The sequence below is a fragment of the Staurois parvus genome, unplaced genomic scaffold (genome assembly GCF_062004578.1).
Source record: "Staurois parvus isolate SC_StPar_1 unplaced genomic scaffold, SC_StPar_1.0 ptg000058l, whole genome shotgun sequence".
Classification (NCBI taxonomy): domain Eukaryota; kingdom Metazoa; phylum Chordata; class Amphibia; order Anura; family Ranidae; genus Staurois; species Staurois parvus.
Window position 1 is genome coordinate 4,563,106 of NW_028317854.1, and position 20,826 is coordinate 4,583,931.

The following is a 20,826-nucleotide window of genomic DNA, read 5'->3' on the forward strand; positions in this document are numbered from 1 at the left end:
GTGTAACGTTTGGTGGAGGGGGGATTATGGTGATTAATGGAACTCTTAAGGTGTCAGCATACCAAGACATTTTGGACAATTTCATTCTCCCAACTTTGTGGGAACGGTTTGGGAATGGCCCCTTCCTGTTCCAACATGACTGCGCACCAGTTTATAAAGCAAGGTCCATAAAGACATGGATAAGTGAGTTTGGGGTGTAGGAACTTAACTGGCCTGCACAGAGTTCTGACCTCAACCCGATAGAACACCTTTGGGATAAATTAGAGTGGAGACTGTAATCCAGGCCTTCTTGTATGACATCAATGCCTGACCTCACAAATGCTCTTCTGGACAAATGGGTAAACATTACCATAAACATACTCCTAAACCTTGTGGACATCCTTCCCAGAAGAGTTGAAGCTGTCATAGCTGGAAAGGGTGGGCCAACTCAATATTAAACCCTACAGACTAAGACTGAGATTCCATTAAAGTTCATGTGCGTGTAAAGGCAGGCGGCCCAATACTTTTGGCATTATAGTGTATATACTGTATATATATTTGTGCACTGTATATTACCTAAACCTATGGCTTTTGGTGATGCTAAATGTTAAATGTTTAGTTTAAAAATATGGTATTTATATAGGTAATAATTGCGAATTGAGTTATGTTTCCTTTCTTTCATTTGATTAGGTGGTATCCCCTCTTATGGAGGCAGTTTTAGGTGAAACAACAATTACAGTGACTGAGGAGAAAGTCAGCATCATAGAACTTCAGGCTCAGTTGATATCTGGCCTCTTTCTCTCCTTGCATGCCAGTCCAGGAAATAGTCACACGATAATAGCCAAGACAACTGCCCAGCACATACTAAAATATCCAAAACAGGTAAGTGCCCCCTTGTAACTCCAGATCAGTTTGCAGTGATGTCAATTACTTTTATTGAGCACTTGAGCACTATCAATATCTATCATTTTGTTCTTTTGCAAAATTAATTATTTCAGGCAAAAGTACTGTCCTGTTTTAAATATGTGTAGTACTATTGCATGATAATAAATTATCTAATTTTACTGCATGTTATTTTAGTAGATAACCATCAATATCAATAAAGCATCTTCAAAAAACCCTTTGTTAACAGCCATAAAAGTATGTCCCTATAAAAATATACAGTGTGTATGATAACTTATGTAGGCAGGTACAGTTTGTCCTCCATACTGTACATCCTGTAGGTGGTACTGTGTTGCTGTGCCACTGTGCAGAGGGAGCAGAGACTGAGAAGAACACTGTTCCTCTGCAGACTCCATGATGTCACCAGGGGAGCAGCTGTTTGATTGGACACTGCAACACTAAATAATATTTGGTGGCCATCTTTAGTGTGGACAGTGTTAATAAATACCAGTGCCCTGCTGGATATGGCATGCATTTGCGAAGTGGAGAGGCTAAGGACAGGTCCCACATTGGTTAGGGAGAGACAGAGAGCTTAGGGACAAGATAGGGACACTGCTATCTTCTTCATATCCTCAGACATTGAAGTTGCTGCTCCAGTCTATTTGCCAGCCCAGAAGAGCAGATATCTGTGTTGCCAATCAGCTACTCCTCCAGCAATATGCCATCCTGGTGAACCAGGTTTTGCCTGAAATAATGCCGTTTTTGAATCACCGCTTCATTCCTGTGCCAGTGCCAAGTAACATGCTGCTACAACTCAGTGGTGTTGATTTACTAAAACTGGAAAGTGCAAAATCTGCTTCCAGTTTTTTAAGGTCAAAGCTTAATTGAACAAGTTGAAGTTAGTAGCTGATTAGCTACCATGAACAGCCTCACCAGATTTTGCACTCTCCAGTTTTAGTAAATCAACCCTACTGATTCCCTGTATGCCTTTTGATGCAACATGTGTCTTTAAACCTGGACTGTACTGTGTAGAAGCAAAGCAATAGCTACTGCAAATGGTACTACAAGTGTTATCACTAGTGTTACTACAAGTTTTATCAACGGTGTTATTACAAGTGTTACTACCATTATTCCAAAAAGTACTCGCATAACGTCTTCTATACTGCTTTTCAAATACAAGAACTGATACTACCAATTGGTATCTGTGTGAGTGCTCCCCTTTTACTGGGTAATCCAGCTACTGACCCTGCCCACACCTAGTTCAAGAGTTAAAGTAATGTGTAGAAGACACTAAGCATAGTTCAAGATGAGAACCAAAACATTCTTTGTATGGCACTGTTTAACTTTAATCTACCCTTTTTATATATATACAGAACTGGCTTTGGCCTGCACTTCCCAAATATATATATTCTACACAGCATCATGATATAGGACAGCTTAGGGGATGTTCCAGTAGTCGGTTGCCCACACTTAATCTGTTGGGAGTTGCTGTCGGTGTAGTTACTAATGCTTTAATCTCAATGTAAGGATGGATGTGACCACATAAGGATGAGTGCACACTACTGGTCTATAGAGGTTTTTATTTCCCATTGTTAGTTGGTCCTCCCCTTGCTCTGCTAAAAGCCAGTATGTCTTCTTCGAATCCAGACTCAAAATAGATCATATAAACAAAGATTTGGGAGGGTAGAGCTACAATGTACTAACTGTCTCTTGTATTAGTACAGTATGTCCATTTTAGTATTATCATTTATATCATCAACAATGAAGTATACTACAATTTAGCAATCATTAGATGTGGTGGCTGCATCAGTTTCCTTTTGTTTTCACCTAGTGATCTGCCAAGTAACACAACCCCTGTATTAGTGAGACACCAACTCTGGAGGAGTGAGCCAGGACACAGCAGACAGCAGTATTGTCAGTCTGGAGGGATGGGAGTGTTCAATATATTAGCAGATTTGAATGTAATAACAAACTGAAGCCAAAATCCAGCTCACTCTTTATAATCAGTTATTGCAAACTTTTTATCCTTTTGGGATAAGGGTTTTGTATGAATAAATGAAAGCTGACCTTTTCAATCACTCTGCTAGTGTTAAATGGATTGTCTCATCCATGTAAATGGATACATTCTGCTGGAGAGCTTGAACTTCTGAAACACAGAATACTTGCTTGCAGAATGAAAGATGAAAATAGAAGAAAGAAAGCCTTAAAAAGGAAACTAATAAAGCCATCATATCTAAGAATTGGTAGGATGCAATATAATAATTGTTTCCTTTGGGTTTAATACTACTTTAAATTTAAAGTACAAAGGTAAAACTATTTTTTTAATTTTGGATAGTGTGCACAGGAATTAGAAGTCCTGTCAGTGTTTTTTGCCATCTGTGCTCCTGTTGAGGAGATTAACCCTCTCTATTTGTCCTGTTTATAATTATCATTAAAAGTAAAAGAAAATCCCAATTTTTTGGGTTGTCCCCAGAAAAGTAATAGGGGGAAATCTTCCAATGGGGACATTGGTTCTGATGACCTGGGGGTCCCCAAGGAATTCCCTTAATTTAAAGGGATTTCCTCTTACTTCCTGCTGTGGATATGGGACAGGAAGTAAAGGGATATCTCCCCAATGCCACACAGATGGCAAAAAATAAACTGACAGGTGTTATGACCCACCCTTACTCGATCCAAAATGAAAAAAAAAACAGGTTTTCCCTATAGTTCTACTTTAGCTGTTTGCATTCTTTAAATGATAAAAATAATGTAATTACCAGATTTAACTCAATTAGAAGTAGAACTAATTACATTCTCATTCTTTTGTAGGATGGTTTGGTGAACCTTTGGCTTACATTCAGTGATGGTACTTCAGCTCCATTGTCCCTCTATGATCCTAAGGATTACATATTGTCTCTAAGTAGTACCAATGAAGAGGTGATATCTGTGAGTCCAGATCGTGCATTTCCTCTTGTTCTTGCTGGTGAGGAGCAAGGAACGGGGGCTTTCCTGAAAGCAGAGATGATAATTAATGAGAGCTGCCAGAAGACTAAGCGAAAAAGTATACTGGCAACAGCGACAGCTGTAGTTCATGTTATTTTTGGCTCCAGTGAACCAGGAGGAGAAAGTGATCCTGGAAAACCGGTTACTGAGGTCCTGCCACATTCTCCTGTACAAGAAAACAGAGACATGTCAAGAACGACATCTATGACAATGCTATCCACAACATCTGAAGAGCACAGCTCACATGTGCCTGGGGATTATTCCTTACCTCTTCCTACAGTGTTTCCTCAACTCCCACGTGGATTGACAGACCTGGAAATTGGGATGTATGCTCTTCTAGGAGTATTCTGCCTTGCTATTCTGGTATTTCTCATAAACTGTATTGTGTTTGTTCTTAAGTATAGACACAAAAGAGTTCCACCAGAGGGGCAGGCTAATCCAGATCACTCTCATCACTGGGTATTCTTGGGAAATGGACAGCCCCTTAGGGCTCGAGGAGAATTATCACCACAACCTGAAAGTCCTGGAAATCCCTTGGAAACAGGAACACTACCTCCTCATCATTCTTCTTGCTGTAGAGGGGAGGCAAGAGGAAGCAGCAGTAACAGCAGTTCTCAAGCTAGTGTGCAAAGCCAATCCCATGGACGTGGAGATGGCTCCTCTGGTGGGGGTGGCTCAAGTAGAGAAGCGAGCGAGGACCCATTAAGCTCATCTCCCACATCCAAACGCAAACGTGTAAAGTTTACTACTTTTACTAGTTTGCCTAGTGAAGGTAGTGTTTATGATGCAGTGCCAGGTCAAGAGGAATGTGATCTTGAATGGGTGTGTCGGGATATGGGACTGAGGGACCCACATGAACTCAGAAACTACATCAGGAGGGTCACAGAAATGGCATAGCCTTGGAACTTGCTTGGGATGTTATTACGGACAAGACAAAACAAACTTGCACCCATTAAGACTGTTGTTTTCTCTAGAACACAGGAAGTGGGATAATGTCCCTTTTATGTCTCTACGTATTTAAACCCATACACTGCCACTCACCTCTTTTCCTTCCTTCATATGATAGTCAGTCACTTAAGACATTTGTTATTCTGTCTTTCTCTTCTTCGCTTTTGCCCAAAACACATGCACATATAGCAAAGAAAGAAGAGCATGTTGTCTGCTTATGTCTCTGTAATCTGTGGGATGGAAAAATGAGCATTTATTTGCCTCCAACTTTCCAAAAAACTTCATATACTACGCTATTTAAATATTAACCATCAATGTATATTGGGGTTCTGAAGTTCAAAAGAAAGGGAAGAGCCAAATGACAGGTATGGCTCTTTGTATTCTTAGTAAAGTACAATACAAAATAAAAATTCTAACAGCAGTAGCTAAACAAAAGCTTATGACAGCTCACTGCAACTGGCAAAAGTAAATTTTCTTTAAAAAGTGAACACAGAATTAGTACATTGCCATTCAATTGAGGAAGCTATAATGAGTACATTTGGAAGACTCTGATTACACTATGTTATGCCAAACAATGTAATATTAATACCAAAAGATTATTGTGGAGTTAGCAGCGCAAGTATGCTTTCCATTTATCTAACAGTAAAAAAAACAAAAAAAAAACCTGCTGACAGCCAACAGTACAGCTTCATGAATGTGTTTACCAATCATGGAAATGCTTAAATGCAACAGATTTATATAGCACCTCAATTGTAACAAGATTTTCTCAGGGGTATAGAGCAACTAATGCAGTTTATAAATTGCTATTCCTGGTGATGCTGTGCTATGGCACAAGATAGGAGACGTAGCCATCTTTGCAAGATTAGTGATCAAGGATTGTTACATGGAAATAAATTATTATGCTACTTGATGGTTCCATTAGTGACACATGCTTGCAGACCCTACAATTTCTGTTTATTTGGCCAATTTGAGAAGTGCCACAACATTTCGTTTATCATGCCACCACAGAAATTAATTAGATTTGACGGTAGGGAAACTAAAATTTTCCTTTAAAACTTACTTAGAGATAGCTATTCCATTCAAAAATGAATCCTTGATTCTATGAGTCAGTGTTTCATTCGCGTGATGTTCAGTCTGAAGAGTTCTTGTAGTAGGATTTCTTCAAACAAAACCTTAAACCTTGTATATGTATCTTTATTTTATTATATACAAACATGCATTTATTTCTTAATTTGAGTTTACCAGGATGTGATTTATATATATTTTCAAAGTAATAAGATATTAATACTCTGCTGGATCCTTAACACTATAGAAATACTGCCTTTTTTATTTGATTTATTTCTGTTTTTTTGGACAACGCATTGAGTGTCATGGCAGAAGAACACTCAGCTCTGTTAATGGAAGCTACAGACAACAACCAGTATGGAGGACAGTCACTGCTAAATCAGCAGAACAAATTCACAGGATAACTTAATTCCCAGAAGAGATGAATGGGTGCATAACAGGTTCTCCTTTATATAAGACAAGTATGTCTTGAATTTAACCACCATTTATGTCAAATTTTTTTCCTAAGTCAATATAGGGGAAAATAAAATTTGGCAGTGCACCAAAGTCATGTGTGTATTATTTTTCTTTAATGCTAATGTTGTTGTTGTTATTATTATGAACATCAATTATTATTATTATTATTATTATTATATAATGCCTTCTTTTTAAGTTTTATTTCAAAGATTAAAATAGATCTATTTAATGTTAGGAGGAGGATGAAAATGGGTTCTGCCATATCTCATTAAGGTGGACCTGAACACAAAATAAAGATTTGTTATGATATAGAAAATACCTAGATATTTTAACTGTACCTAAGTAATGGGATTAATGGGATTGTAAGAAGCAGGCCCAATACTCCAAACAAGTTATAAATAAAAATACACCACACTAAACTTTATTTGGATACAATAGCCTGCAGCTTTGTTTATTGGTTTAAAAAAATTAACATTAATTAAAATTAATTAAAAACAACTTAAATTTATTCAAACAAGCATACTTTTACCAGTAACTAAAATACTTAGCTCAGCCACTGAAAGCTCAAGCCATCATAACTTTTCAGAATAAAGTATTTCAATTGTCCCCTTTTGTAATTAATACAAAAGAGGCCCTACCACATAAACTTGGCTACTTTGGTAGCTCCTTTATATAGTGCCCTAATAACCTTCTGGAAGCTTCTCTGGGGTCAGCTGACCTTAATTGACCTATCCTGGCTGACCCCCAAAAAATACCAGAAGGGTCCTAAACAGAAGACCTTAATTGGTCTATCAGCCCTCCCCTTATAGGTCTGAACCTGGGGGATCTTGAAATTGCCGCTCCCAAGATCCCATGAGAGAAAGGGGGGCCTTTTAGCAGGCTAACCCCTTTTTCTCTCTCATATCATGAAAAATATACATTTTGTTTTAAATTACCCATAAAAACCCTCAAAATGATGTCCAATAAGTAGAGGTGGATTGAGCTTGTGGTAGAGTATGTTTTTCAAAATGGTGTCTATTATGGAGGATGTGTGTCATGTGATGTCTGAAGATGGATGATGTCTTCACAATGGAAGTTGTATGTGCTCGATAATGCGTGCCATCTGTTTCCCTCAGCTTGCTTATTTATCTATAACAAAATTCTAATTTCTGCCTCCTCCCAGAGAGTGTAGTTGGTGCTATTTACTTTTCATTGGTGAATCATATTTCATTGGTGAATCATATCACATCTGCTTGTATAACCAGTAACTGACTTGACCACTAAAAATCCCAATATTCAGGTTTTCTGGGAGAGAATAAGTGTATAGGAATCCACTGTTTATTAGATAAAATATTATTTAAATATGTCATGATTTAAATATGTCATGTTATTCAGAAGGTAAATAGATGTCTGCAAGAGTTTAGCGGCATTACTCATGATTTCTAATTTTTTATAACTACATCTGAAATGAAACCTTGGCTAAAGGGATGGATTTATTTACACAAGAATCTACATTAAAATATTTTGTAAAATATTCTGTATACACTTTAAACTATTCTCACTTCACTACTGAGTACTTTTGTATATTATTATGCCTTGTATATACCTATATGGAAACAAGGATGTTCCCTTTTATATCCTTTTACAAAAAGTGAGCCCCAAAGTATCAGTGGTTTCATCTTATAAGATAATGAAATGCTGTCTTGTACCGGGAAAAGGCTGAGTTGATGAGAGGGCTGCCCTTACAATAACTGGGTGGCAGAAGTACAGGATCAGGAACCAGGAGCAGAGTCAGAAGCAGACCAAGGTCAGTAACAAGTAACCAGAAGAAGTGCTAGTACAGTGGGAGACAGGGTCGGGTAACAAACCAGAGTCAGGAACAAAAGTTCAAAACAAGCAGGATCAGCAAGCCAGGTGAAGACACACAAGGATGAACACAGGATAAGGTCGCAAGCAGAAGGAGCTGATGACCACTCATCAATGAACCCTGAGTCCTGTAAGGCTTTAAATAGGCCACTGAGTGCCAAAGTCCATCAAACAAGCATGCTCATATGCTCTAATGCTCACGTGCATGTGTACATGCTTGTGTAGATGCGTGAAGGGTTTTAATGCTGTGCACAGTTCTATGGACCATTCTGCTTGCATGTGCATTCCTTTTGAGCATAAGCATTCCTTTGAACATGGGCATTCCTTTGAGCATGGTCTTGAGCATGGCATTCCTGACAAATGCATATATTTCTCATTATAAAGATTGCCATCACCTATAACATGGTAATAATCATAGTCCATATATCATGTATAGATACAGTGTATATAAATTGAAAAGTGTCTGCATATTTTAAAGTTAACATTTTTAATAGAATCCATGAGGTTTGACTTATTTTGTCTTATAGAAGAGTCTATAGTAACAGTTTTCTCGTAATCATTCCTTATGCTTTCTTCAGTTTATCCCCAAAAAGATAATGACCAGCTGTTTAAAATAATTCTCAGGATAAGTGGACTTTTAGGCTGGATACACATTTTCTATATTTTACTGCCTGCACATTAATATGGTGGTACACTAAAAGATGTGTGCTGGGGTTCCAATGAAAATGAATGACACCATGCTTGTGGTTTATGAATTACTGTAATGTCAATCCAAGCCCTTATATGTAAAAAAAAAGGTCTCTATTAATGGAACACCATTTATTCACCTATTTTTTTTGTATTAAAGCAGACCTAAATACAAAAATACTTACAGTGGGGATCGAAAGTTTGGGCACCCCAGCTAAAAATTTGTATTAATGTGCATAAAGAAGCCAAGGAAAGATGGAAAAATCTCCAAAAGGCATCAAATTACAGATTAGACATTCTTATAATATGTCAACAAAAGTTAGGTTTTATTTCCATCATTTACACTTTCAAAATAACAGAAAACAAAAAAATGGCGTCTGCAAAAGTTTGGGCACCCTGCAGAGTTAATATCTTGTACTGCCCCATTTGGCAAGTATCACAGCTTGTACACGCTTTTTGTAGCCAGCCAAGAGTATTTCAATTCTTGTTTGAGGTATCTTTGCCCATTCTTCCTTACAAAAGTCTTCCAGTTCTTTGAGCTTTCTGGGCTGTCTGTCACGCACTGCTCTTTTAAGGTCTATCCATAGATTTTCAATTATGTTGAGGTCAGGAGATTGTGAAGGCCATGGCAAAACCTTCAGTTTACGCCTCTTGATGTAATCCCCCGTGGATTTCGAGGTGTGTTTAGGATCATTATCCATTTGTAGAAGCCATCCTCTCTTTAACTTCAGCTTTTTCACAGGTGGCATCAAGTTACCATCCAAAATTTGCGGAAATTTTATTGAATCCATTTTTCCTTCTACTCGTGAGATGTTCCCTGTGCCACTGGCTGCAACACAACCCCAAAGCATGATTGATCCAACCCCATGCTTAACAGTTGGACAGAGGTTCTTTTCATTCAATTCTGTGCCCCTTCTTCTCCAAACGTACCTTTGCTCATTCCGGCCAAAAAGTTCAATTTTAACCTCATCGGTCCAGAGAACTTGTTTCCAAAATGCATCAGGCTTGTCTATATGTTCATTTGCAAAGTTCAAACGATGATTTTTGTGGTGAGGACGTAGAAGAGGTTTTCTTCTGATGACTCTTCCATGAAGGCCATATTTGTACAAGTATCTCTTTATAGTGGAATAGTGTACCACAACTCCAGTGTCTGCCAGATCTTTCTGGAGGGATCGTGCAGTCAAACGTGGGTTTTGAATTGTTTTTCTCACAATACTGCGAGCTGTTCTGTCTGATATTTTTCTTGGTCTTCCAGATCTTGCTTTAACTTCCACTGTTCCTGATGACTGCCATTTCTTAATTACATTCCGAACAGAGGATATTGACATCTGAAAACGCTTTGCTATCTTCTTATAGCCTTCTCCAGCTTTGCGAGCGTCAACTATTTTCAGTTTCAGTTTTCTAGACAACTGCTTAGAAGAACCCATGGTGCTGATTGTTGGGGCAAGGTCAGATTAGTCTGGGCATTTAAAACCTTTGAGATTGACATAACCTGGTCTTCCCAGACGATGGTTGAGAACAATCCATGACACTGGCAGGTCTCAGCTTTGCAAAGGGGGCAGTGCATGCTATAAATTCTGCAGGGTGCCCAAACTTTTGCAGATGCCATTATTTTGTTTTCTGTTATTTTGAAAGTGTAAATGATGGAAATAAAATCTAACTTTTGTTGACATATTATAAGATTGTCTAATCTGTAATTTGATGCCTTTTGGAGATTTTTCCATCTTTCCTTGGCTTCTTTATACACATTAATACAAATTTTTAGCTGGGGTGCCCAAACTTTCGATCCCCACAGTACCTTAGTTTCAACAGTCCAATGCCCGCAAGGTCTCTCGCTGGCTCTGGCTTTTTCTACCAGCTTCTTCTGGGTGTCGGTCTTTAGCTGTCTTGATTGGCCATATGGGATGATGTCATCTCAACACACAGACAGTGTGCCAGAATGTAAACAGAACCACGCATGCACAGCTCAGTGTACATTCTATAGGTTATTACAAATAGGCAGGTAAGTGTATTTATTGCAAAAGAGACATTGCATGTTTCTTTTGCAATAAAGAGCCTGCCTCTTTGCATTTTTTTTATTTTTCAACTTACATTTTACCGTATTTTTCGCTCCATAAGACGCACTTTTTTCCCCCCAAAAAAGGGGGGAAAATGTCAGTGCGTCTTATGGAGCGAATATAGAGAGGCCGGTCCGGTATTTCCACCGCCGCCGTGTCAGAATACCGGGCCGGCCGCTCAGCCCTGCAGTGGGACCTTACCTGTTCCTCTATCCAGCGGCGCGCTGTCTTCCCGGTAGTGTGCGTGACAGCCGGGTCCCAAGTGCGCATGCACAAGAAGCGGTGCTCTTTGAGAATGGTAAGGCGGTACCTGGGACACATGACAGATCCCAGAAGCCGCCGGGCCAATCACAAAGCGCAGCGCTTCTCGCGCATGCGCACTGGGCATCGGGCTGTCCGCCGAGCGCCCACACTACAGAAGCCGGGAAGACAGCGTGCGGCTGGATAGAGGAACAGGTAAGATCAAAGAAATACTCTCAATTTCAGGTACCCGCTCCCCCTCCCTCCCCAAAGGTCAGCAGTAATCTCCTGTACTGTCCACAGTCTCTGGTCATCCCTGTACTGTCCGCAGTCTCTGGTCATCTCCTGTGCTGTCCGCAGTCTCTGGTCATCTCCTGTACTGTGTCCGCAGTCTCTGGTCATCCCTGTACTGTCCGCAGTCTCTGGTCATCTCCTGTACTGTCAGCAGTCTCTGGTCATCTCCTGTACTGTCCACAGTCTCTGGTCATCTCCTGTACTGTCCGCAGTCTCTGGTCATCTCCTGTACTGTCCACAGTCTCTGGTCATCTCCTGTACTGTCCGCAGTCACTGGTCATCCCTGTACTGTCCGCAGTCTCTGGTCATCTCCTCTACTATGTCTGCAGTCCATTAGTTCAGAATTTTTTTTTTCCTGTTTTCTGCCTCTAAAACCTAGGTGCGTCTTATGGTCAGGTGCGTCTTATGGAGCGAAAAATACGGTAATTAAAGATTTAATGATAATGAGTGCTTTTACAGGGGGCTGAAGATCGTAGATCCTCAGGCCTGCTCTTCTGCACGGACTTTGACAGCCTTAAACAGTTTTTTGTGTTCTTCTATTCAAGTCCTTTGTTGAACAGATTTTACAGCAGCACACACAGCATATCTGTGCAGACCTGTACATCAGCTAATAATGTGAAAAACTGCATTCTATAGTCCACTGACCTATAAACCTTCATTGACATGAGTGGGTGCACTTCTCATCATGGAGATGAATAGAGACACATGACAGTCATTAACAGCTGTCATAATCAGCACAAGAGAGCGAGCATGAAGATATTTGATCTTTATTCCTATGTAAGGGAACTCTTTTTTTAATAAATTATGTTTTTTGTTTTTTTTTTTAACAAAAGGGATTACAATGCAAGTAAGGAGTCACTTTTCTGAACATAGGTATACAGGTACAAAAGAACATGCTCACAGAAGTGACAGCCAAGTGTAAGGGCAGTCTTAACTGAGACTGTCACAAGCCTAATGCAGCAGCTGTTACCTTCATGAGAACAAAGTGCTTGGAGCACTAAATATCACAAAGCTCTTTTCTTGTTTCTGCTTTCATTTGCATAAAAAAAGTTATTACACTAAATAGCTATCTGCTGGCATCTGCTACTGTCTTACTTTCAAGCTGTGTACTGGTTCCTGAGATATCGCCTTACTTCCAGTGATGCTGAACATGTGCTTCACTGCCCTGGAATTACCACACAACTTGTGAGTCAGACATTTTCTCCATGGGAAAAGTAATTTGTCTCCACGTTCAAATAAATAATATAGATTAAATGTAATCTATATTATCCCCAGTAAATACACTGTGAAAATTATGCAAACTTTATTGCAGATTCAAAATGTTTGTCCTAATGTGTCATTTCTCAGAGGCACAAGCAGTGGAATACCTAGGGAGGTGAAGACCACAGGGCCAATGCTTTGGGGATGTTGCTGCTGTTTGACTTTTTTTCTTTGTGTTGCACAGCTATGGTTTTTGCACTGCAGTGCTGCTTCTACCTGTCTGACAGTGGCAGTTCAGAAGCAAGGGGAGGCCCCTTTCTTTGCTATGGTCTCATGACACAGCTGAAAGTAGGACTTCCCTTAACTCTGGACTGCTACTACTTCTGAAGTCTGTGAACTGCTGCTGCAGGTGAGTAAGAAGGGGAACAGTTGGGCTGGGAGGAGGTCCTGTACTGGGAGATTAGGTCTGTGTTAGTCACTCCTGTGCTCTACACACTCTCCATTATGCACCCTGACCCCTACACTTTTTGTGTTGTGCAGTCTTGACCACTGCATTCTTTGAACTATACACTCCTGACCCCTGCACTCTCTGTTATACACATTTCCATCCCCTGCTTTATGCACTCCTAACAACTGTATGATGCGTTGTGCATGTTAGCTCTGCACTCTCTGTGTTAGGCACTCCTGGGCCCTGCATTTTGTGTGTTATGTACTCCTGGCCCCTACACCCTCTGCATTGAAATGTTATACCATCTGCATTCTGTGTGATATGCACCCCTGGCCCCTGCCAGGAGGAGGGGTTGTATTTTGTACAGTGGCCAGTGCATCACACATTCCTGACCCCTGCACTTTCTGTTGCATGTACTCCTGAGCATGGTACTTTCTGTGTTACACACTCCTGGCACCATTGATTTTGTGCGTTACATACTACTGCCCCTGCACTCTCAATGCTATTCACCCCTGGCCCCTGCACTCTGTGCATTACTCATTCCTGGTCCCTGCATTTTCTATATTATATTAGAGCCCTGCCATCTCTGCATTATGCACTCCTAAGCCCGACACCAGGGGCGGACTGACCATTTGGAAACTCGGGCACTGCCGAGGGCCCAGGGTCAGTAGGGGGGCCCCATGAGATGCCCCTGGTACCTTTTTCATAGGCTTTTTTGAGTTTGGGCAAGGACACAGGGGCCCCATGAACTTATTGCCCGGGGGCCCCATGAGTTGTCCTTCTGCATTCCTGTGCCCTGCACTTTCTCTGTTCTGAGCCCCCTGCATTCTGTGTGTTATGAGCTCCTGGCCCCTGCATCAGTGTATTACACACTCAAAGCACCTGTATTCTGTGCATTATGCTTTATCAACTCCTATGCTCTGTGCATTACACACTCCAGAACATGGCACTGTGTGCATCATGCACCCCTGACCCTTGCACTTAGTTTGTGCATTGCGCAGACAAACACTACAGACACAATGTTGTTCATTTCATACTCCTGACTACTGCACTTTATGTGCTGGGCTTTATATGACATACTCCTGCCAACATACTCTAAGAACATTATATACTCCTGAAGCTTTTCTTTAAGGTAGGCAGTGCAGAAAGGCATATATAATGCTAGTGTTTCATTTTTTGTTGTTGATTGTGCTAAGTTTGGTATGCGTCTGTTAGCCTCTCAATTATTGTGCAGCAATTAAACCATTTTTTGGACTATACCATTTGTGTACTGTGTATATAGTTGATACGCCCAAGTTTTATTTAACCTTTGTCCCTTTAAGCTTTTCCCATTGTTAGCACAAATTGGCTACACTTACAGTTTAATGTGGCACATTGCTTTCTTTCTTCAGATTTTTCTTTTGTGGGGGTTGTTAAAAAATAAGTTCATCTTCAAGTGGCATGTTACATATGTTACATGTTACATCCATATTTAAGATATGACATGTAACTCCTCTCTTATGCACCCGCCTCCCACCATGAGAGCTCCCCTCTCTGTGACAATGGGCAGGCGATCTTCTCCCCGCACTGGTCAAATTTTGAAAATGGCTCACACTGGCATTTCATTTTTTCACAGAGTTCTGTGAATGAATAGACTACAAGTTCAACACAGCAGATGGACTTGTAGCATCAACAAACTGCTGATCAGCACGCTCATGGTTCATTCACACTGCCTACCACTCAGCATGTACAGATGTATGGGCAAAGAGCTGTAGACAATGTGTGCAGAGCCTGACATTGCACTCATGATCCACTGATAGTGGGTGCAATGCTCTGCAAGCACCAGTGTTTTTTTCCTCTAAAAATATGCAAATTTATTTATTTATTTATTTTTTTTTAACAACACCTTTAAAAAATGATCACTTCTGGACCATGCTAAGTATGGCACTGCTGATTGGAATGGCAAGGTCTGCCTTTGTTATCACCTGATCAGTCCCAAGGTTGTTAGAAAGAAAGAAGCACCACCTTCACCCATGTAGTAGTGGAAGAGTCTCACAGGGAGTCTCACCAAAGTAAAGCCCTGAACACACAGACAGGAACCCAACACATTTTGGTATGTACTGTTGTCTGTTCAACAGAAGCTGGTCTAATGACCAGCTTCTGTTAAGCGGTCCTTCTGGAAAACAGTATGAGTTCAGCGCTCACAGCCAATGGCTGAAAATGCTGATCTGTGTATTCTGAAGTGAGGGGGGAGGCAGAATACAACAGCAAAGAGGAGAGATACCTGCATCAACATGGTTTGTGTTGATGTGGAGTTCTGTCAGTTTTTATTCATCCAATGCACTAATTGAACAAAAAAACGTACATGTATACACAGCTTAAGACTGATGTCTGAAATTTGTTTTCAACTTTTGTAAGATTTCTGAAAAAAAAGTAAGCCATTCCAACAAGCAGGAAATTTGATTTCTAATGGCTTTCTGTACATACAGTAAGTGGAGTACAGTTCAGCTCCAGGTTGACATATTGCAGGAAAGCCACACTTAAATTTTTTGGCAAGTTCAGGATTTCACAGCAGCTGTAGATTAAAATTGAAAGAATTTTTTAATAACACTAATGAAAAATGGCTTACAGTATATCAAAATATTATATCAGATGTAATTTTGGATGGTGAATTTTTTGTTTAAATGGAATATGTCATCACACAAATTACTTTTTTCATGGAGAAAATGTCTGACTTACAAGCTGTGTGCTAATTCCAAGACAGTGAAGCACTTGTTCAGCATCATTGGAAGTAAGGAGATGTCTTGGGAACCAGTATGCTGCTTAGCTGCTTGTAAATCAGACTGGAATGATTTATTTTTTAACGCATATGACTATTATATTTATGTATCTAGAAAATACTAGAGTCCAACAATATTAAGACATAGCAGGTACCTCTGGAACCCTACATGTCAGTTTAATTTTTAGTGTGTTACCAAGACGCAAAGCGATGAGAAATTCAAAACAGCTGTCCCTAGAATAAGAGATAAGGGAATATATTCCATTAGGGACATCTGCTTTGTTGACAACTATCTAAGAGAGGATTCTGATTCTGCTTATTATGATCTTCTCTAAAATCCTGTTGCATCTCCAAGAATTGAAGGGAAAGTTTCCCAACGGGACACAGAGCAAAGAATAAACTGGCAGGCATTTCAAACCTTCCCTAATCTATCCAAAAATAGGCCATATATACATTTTAAAGGATCAGTACATCCAAAAGTGGTATTTCTTTTACTCATTGACTTATTATATCTTCTGGGGGGAATATAGTGTATCCTTCTGGCATTGTTCCTGACTATCCCGTTACATATTCTTAATGTAAAATAAGGTTCAGACTCAGGAACCTGAACTACTAGATTCTCTACCTACAAGACATAAAAAAGAACATTTGTTAGTTTAACTCTCCACCACATTCTAAAGGCTGAAATACCAATTGTGAGTAGTTTATGGGTAGGAAACACAAGTTTAGTTCTCCTTGAATACACCTTATAAATTGCTGCATGTCATACTGTATGTTATAAAATGGACAAATTCATTTTGCAATAAGTGCTAACCTTCTTTCAAAGCTTTAGCAACTATTAAAGTAGTCCTACTGAGTTCTTAGTGTAACCTGACAATAATACTCAAGTGACATTTTTGTGCTGTGGTTCAAAATCAAACTTTGAAGTTTAAAAACCCGCACTTGTACTTCAGCAGAATTGTACATTTGAAAACTCCGACAAGTTCAGGTTAAGCAACTCTTGGCATTTTTATTGTGAATGTTGAAGTTGCTTTGTAAACCTTGTTTGACAGTTACATTTGTCTTGGCTTTGTCACCTGCTTGCTGTTCTAAATTTGCATAATAATTGTATGTAACCTGCAAATGTGTACATACTTTCACTAGTGGCTACAGAATTTCCATGTAAGTAGTTCAATTAGCTTCTGTGCTGAATGACTACTGAGATAAAAATCTTTGTGTAGGTTAAAGTTCATCTAAAGTCTGACGCATTTTTCATTCACAATGACTAATAACCATGCCAAGGCAAACCAAACCATTCATCCTGTGAACACTTTTGTTTTCACTTGAATTTTCAAACTAACCTCTACTTTACATTAATGGAGATAGTATGAGGGATTCTCAAAAACAATTTTCATTTCTCCCTGATGAAGCCACATGACCCAGTGGCGTAACGAGTAGGGGAGGGGCTCTGATGTCAGGACACTTAAAGGAATATAGACACAGCAAGTATGAGGAGTGTGGCAAACATACAAGAGGATTTTATATCAATGCAAAACAAGGCGTTTTTTCTTTTTGTATTATGTGAGTGCATTATTTAAGCATATAAAAATTTTATTACATGATAATCATGCACATGGAGAGGAAAATGAAAAAGGAGTGAGGAGACCCCCTGGAGGAGAGTGGAATAAGTTCATCCATCCATCCAACTCCAGCAAAACAGATCTCTGGGAAACAATAAGACCCCCTGCTGGAAAAAAAGGGAAACACTCCATCTATCCATCTATCCATCTGGGACACGGATATATATATCCACTCATCTTTAAGTCCATTTAAAGGGACACATGCTGTTTGACTTCACTTAACGGTTTGGTCATATAAATCAGGTGAGCGCACACAGGTGAAGGAGCACATGAAAAGAAGTTTTTTTGTGTGGACTTTTTTTGTGTGGGCTTTTTCATATAAAAATATATATTTTTTATGTTTCTTATTTATATATATATATTTTTTTTATATAACACTCACTAGTGGAAGTTATCACAATTAATCACAGAGTGATTGTGGGAATGCATTTGCAGCAGAATAGCACATCAATAGTGTGGACTTATATATGCTATTTAAAATTCAATATTAAGTTGCAAAATATATTGTATTAGTGTACACATTTTTTTTGAGTTTTTTCACAATTTTATTTTAGTGTTTTTATTTGTTTTTGATTATAGTAACACACTAATATGAGTATGTGTATGGTGTAGGCGATCCACTCATTCAATTTCTCACATATATATACTTTATATAATTTAGTATATAGCACTAAATTTTAAGAGGTGATTTTTGTTATATAGATTGTAATCATATTTAATTTATAATTTTTTATGCCTATAATTCACCATAGTAGCTCACAAAGATTTTATAGTATGAGGGATTCTACTGTGTCTGCATGTCATACTTCATATCTCGAGCACCATGGGTGGATAAGCTGCAGGGGAGTGTGTCATCTCAGCCTGATTTAGGGAGGGTGTACTATATTGTCAGTCAGTACCATAGAAGGAAATGGGCAAGCTACACCACTGCTGTAAAAGGATACAACATTGCAGTAACTTCTATGCAGAACAAAGAGCATTGTCACCACAATCAAGGAATTGGGACATCAAGGGTTCTACTGGAAGGATCAACAGATATATAGACATCGGCAGAAAGTAAAATATGTAAAAACGCATTGCCTCAATGGTATAGGCAACCTGCATAGCATGATTTTAACGTTTGACCATAGTTCTACTTTAATCCATTGAGACTAATTTACATAATTGAGAGAAGAATTGAAAGGGGTAAAAAAAAAATCAATTATTCTTTTTTACATTGTAACCTATAATTTTTCTGCAAGATGTGCTGAAAATTAGAGCTGTATTGACAGAAAAAATATTTAGGTGAGTTATATATAATAAATGTACCAAAAGTTGTTTGTATCTGTGTCATAATGAATAATAATAATAATTATTATTATTTTTTTATTATTATTTTTAATAATAAATAACCCTCTGTCAGCACTCTGGGTACATTGTGAAATACCAGAATATCTGGACTATGAGAAGAATATTCATGCCCCTTCTGCCAATCTACACGGCAGGTGAGAACTGTCCAATGTAAAATAGGGGAATGCATCTGATTCATATTTGCACGGGAAATTTCATAGACTATAGCAGTGGTGACACATTTTTTTTTGGTTAACAATTAAGCATGTTATGGTGCATCAACACTTATCTTTTTCTTCGCAGTATGAGAACTCTTTAAAAAAGATTTATCACTATTAAAATGTTTAACTTGTCAATCAGTTTGATGCAAGTTGTAAATTTTATCTAATGTATTCTGTTTGCCAAAAAAATGGCTATTTTCAGAGCTAACTCTTTCCATAGGGGCACATTTATCAAATGCGGAGTTGCATTTTTAATGTAAGTTTAAAATGTGCTGATCTTGGAATTATGAATGACTTTTCCCCATTGATATTGATGTTTAGAGGTTGGAATTTCATGCACTTTGATGGCTTCATTTTTCTAGATATGGTTTGGGCTTTTTGCCATATTATTAGAAAAGACCTTACACAGCTCCAAGTCCTCAATATATATAGCTCATGTAAAAATAGCAGACTAACATGTTTCAGCCATGATGGCCTTTTTGCAATCATAATACTTTATATTTATATAAATACTTTGTATTTATATAAAGTAAAGTACCAAAATAGAAGGGGACTTAGAAAAAGACTAATCTAAACCCATCAACTAAAACCTTTTAAAATATTTAACATGTTAATGTAATTTAATTTTTTTTAATTAACAGCTTTTGTTAACAGAATACCTGGTGGGGCTGATGTAAAGATTCATGTTCATCCCTGCAATGGGGTGACCACTGTCTTCCAGTCGTGCTTCTGCATAGTCACCCTGTCACTTAAGCCCCAAGTAGAGACTGTAAGTGGCCATGCTAACACTTTTTGCATGGGTACAGTCCACTGTCATCATATCTGGGAAGCAATTCAAGAGCAATGAAGTACAGTCAACACTAAAGCCAGTGCCTTTAGACAAGAGGCGGCTGAAAGAAGCTGGAAGAGATCAACAACACTAAGATGCAAGAAAGGATAAAAAAGCTGAAAACAGAATTTTACGGGGAAAAAAACTGTTTATGATGCATAGTGGCTTAGCAAACTAAATGGTGTCCAATAAGGGTTTAGATCTACTTTAAAGTAGCTGACTTGGTCATTTTGGTAGGAAATTGTTACTATAAATTAAAATTGAACTCTTAATATTGTCCCAATAATATTCTATTTAACCCTTTCACTGTTTGGTCCATACGTTGTATGGACCTGACAGCAGGGGATTTTATACACAATCCTGTAGCTGCAGTCTCCAGGATTGTGTATACAACTGACAGGGAGACTCCTGCCTGTCAAGTGGAAGCAATCTGGTGGCTGCATTGACGCCCGATTGTTTCCACAGCCCCAGGCACTGGTTCCCCCGCACGTGCGTGAGCGTGCACTCCCGCCATTTATCTGGTTCCCGCTTGCCCATCTTCAGGCCTGAGGAGCACCATGGCTGGTGTCGGTGGGTGGGGGGGAGAGAGAATAGTAGACGAATGTCACTTCTGGGTCACCCCTGTCATTTTTTAAGCTTGCACAGCCTAGAAGCAATGTATTGTAATGTAGTCTGCATTGCAATACATCCAGTGGAGCCCAGAGGAGACATGCAGGGTCCTTTAGACCCTGCATGTCTCAATAAAGAGTACCTGTCACCTAAAAATCATCACATAGGGGACTTTGTGTCACCTATGTGCTAAAAAAAAACTTATGTACATTTTTTTTTTAAATTAATTTACACCCAAGCACATAAAATCACCCCCAAAAAATGAGCCCCCCACCCTCCCATACACGCAAGTACGAACGTAAACATACATGTCAGCGCACGCCAGAGTGAGAGCAATATTTCTAGCACAAGAACTCCTCCGTAACGCTAAACCTATAG

The 20,826-nt window shown here is 39.1% G+C and overlaps 1 protein-coding gene across 1 annotated transcript in view; it reads left to right on the plus strand.

Annotated features, from left to right (window-relative positions):
• The window catches only part of TMEM132E (transmembrane protein 132E), a 643,603-nt gene extending 637,201 nt beyond the window's left edge, over positions 1-6,402 (plus strand). Inside the window, exons 8-9 of the mRNA XM_089668454.1 lie at positions 670-861; positions 3,670-6,402. Of these exons, the coding sequence (XP_089524580.1) occupies positions 670-861; positions 3,670-4,740 (1,263 nt within the window). The 3' untranslated portion in view covers positions 4,741-6,402. The remainder of the gene's footprint in view (positions 1-669; positions 862-3,669) is intronic.
• Positions 6,403-20,826: the final 14,424 nt, after the last annotated feature.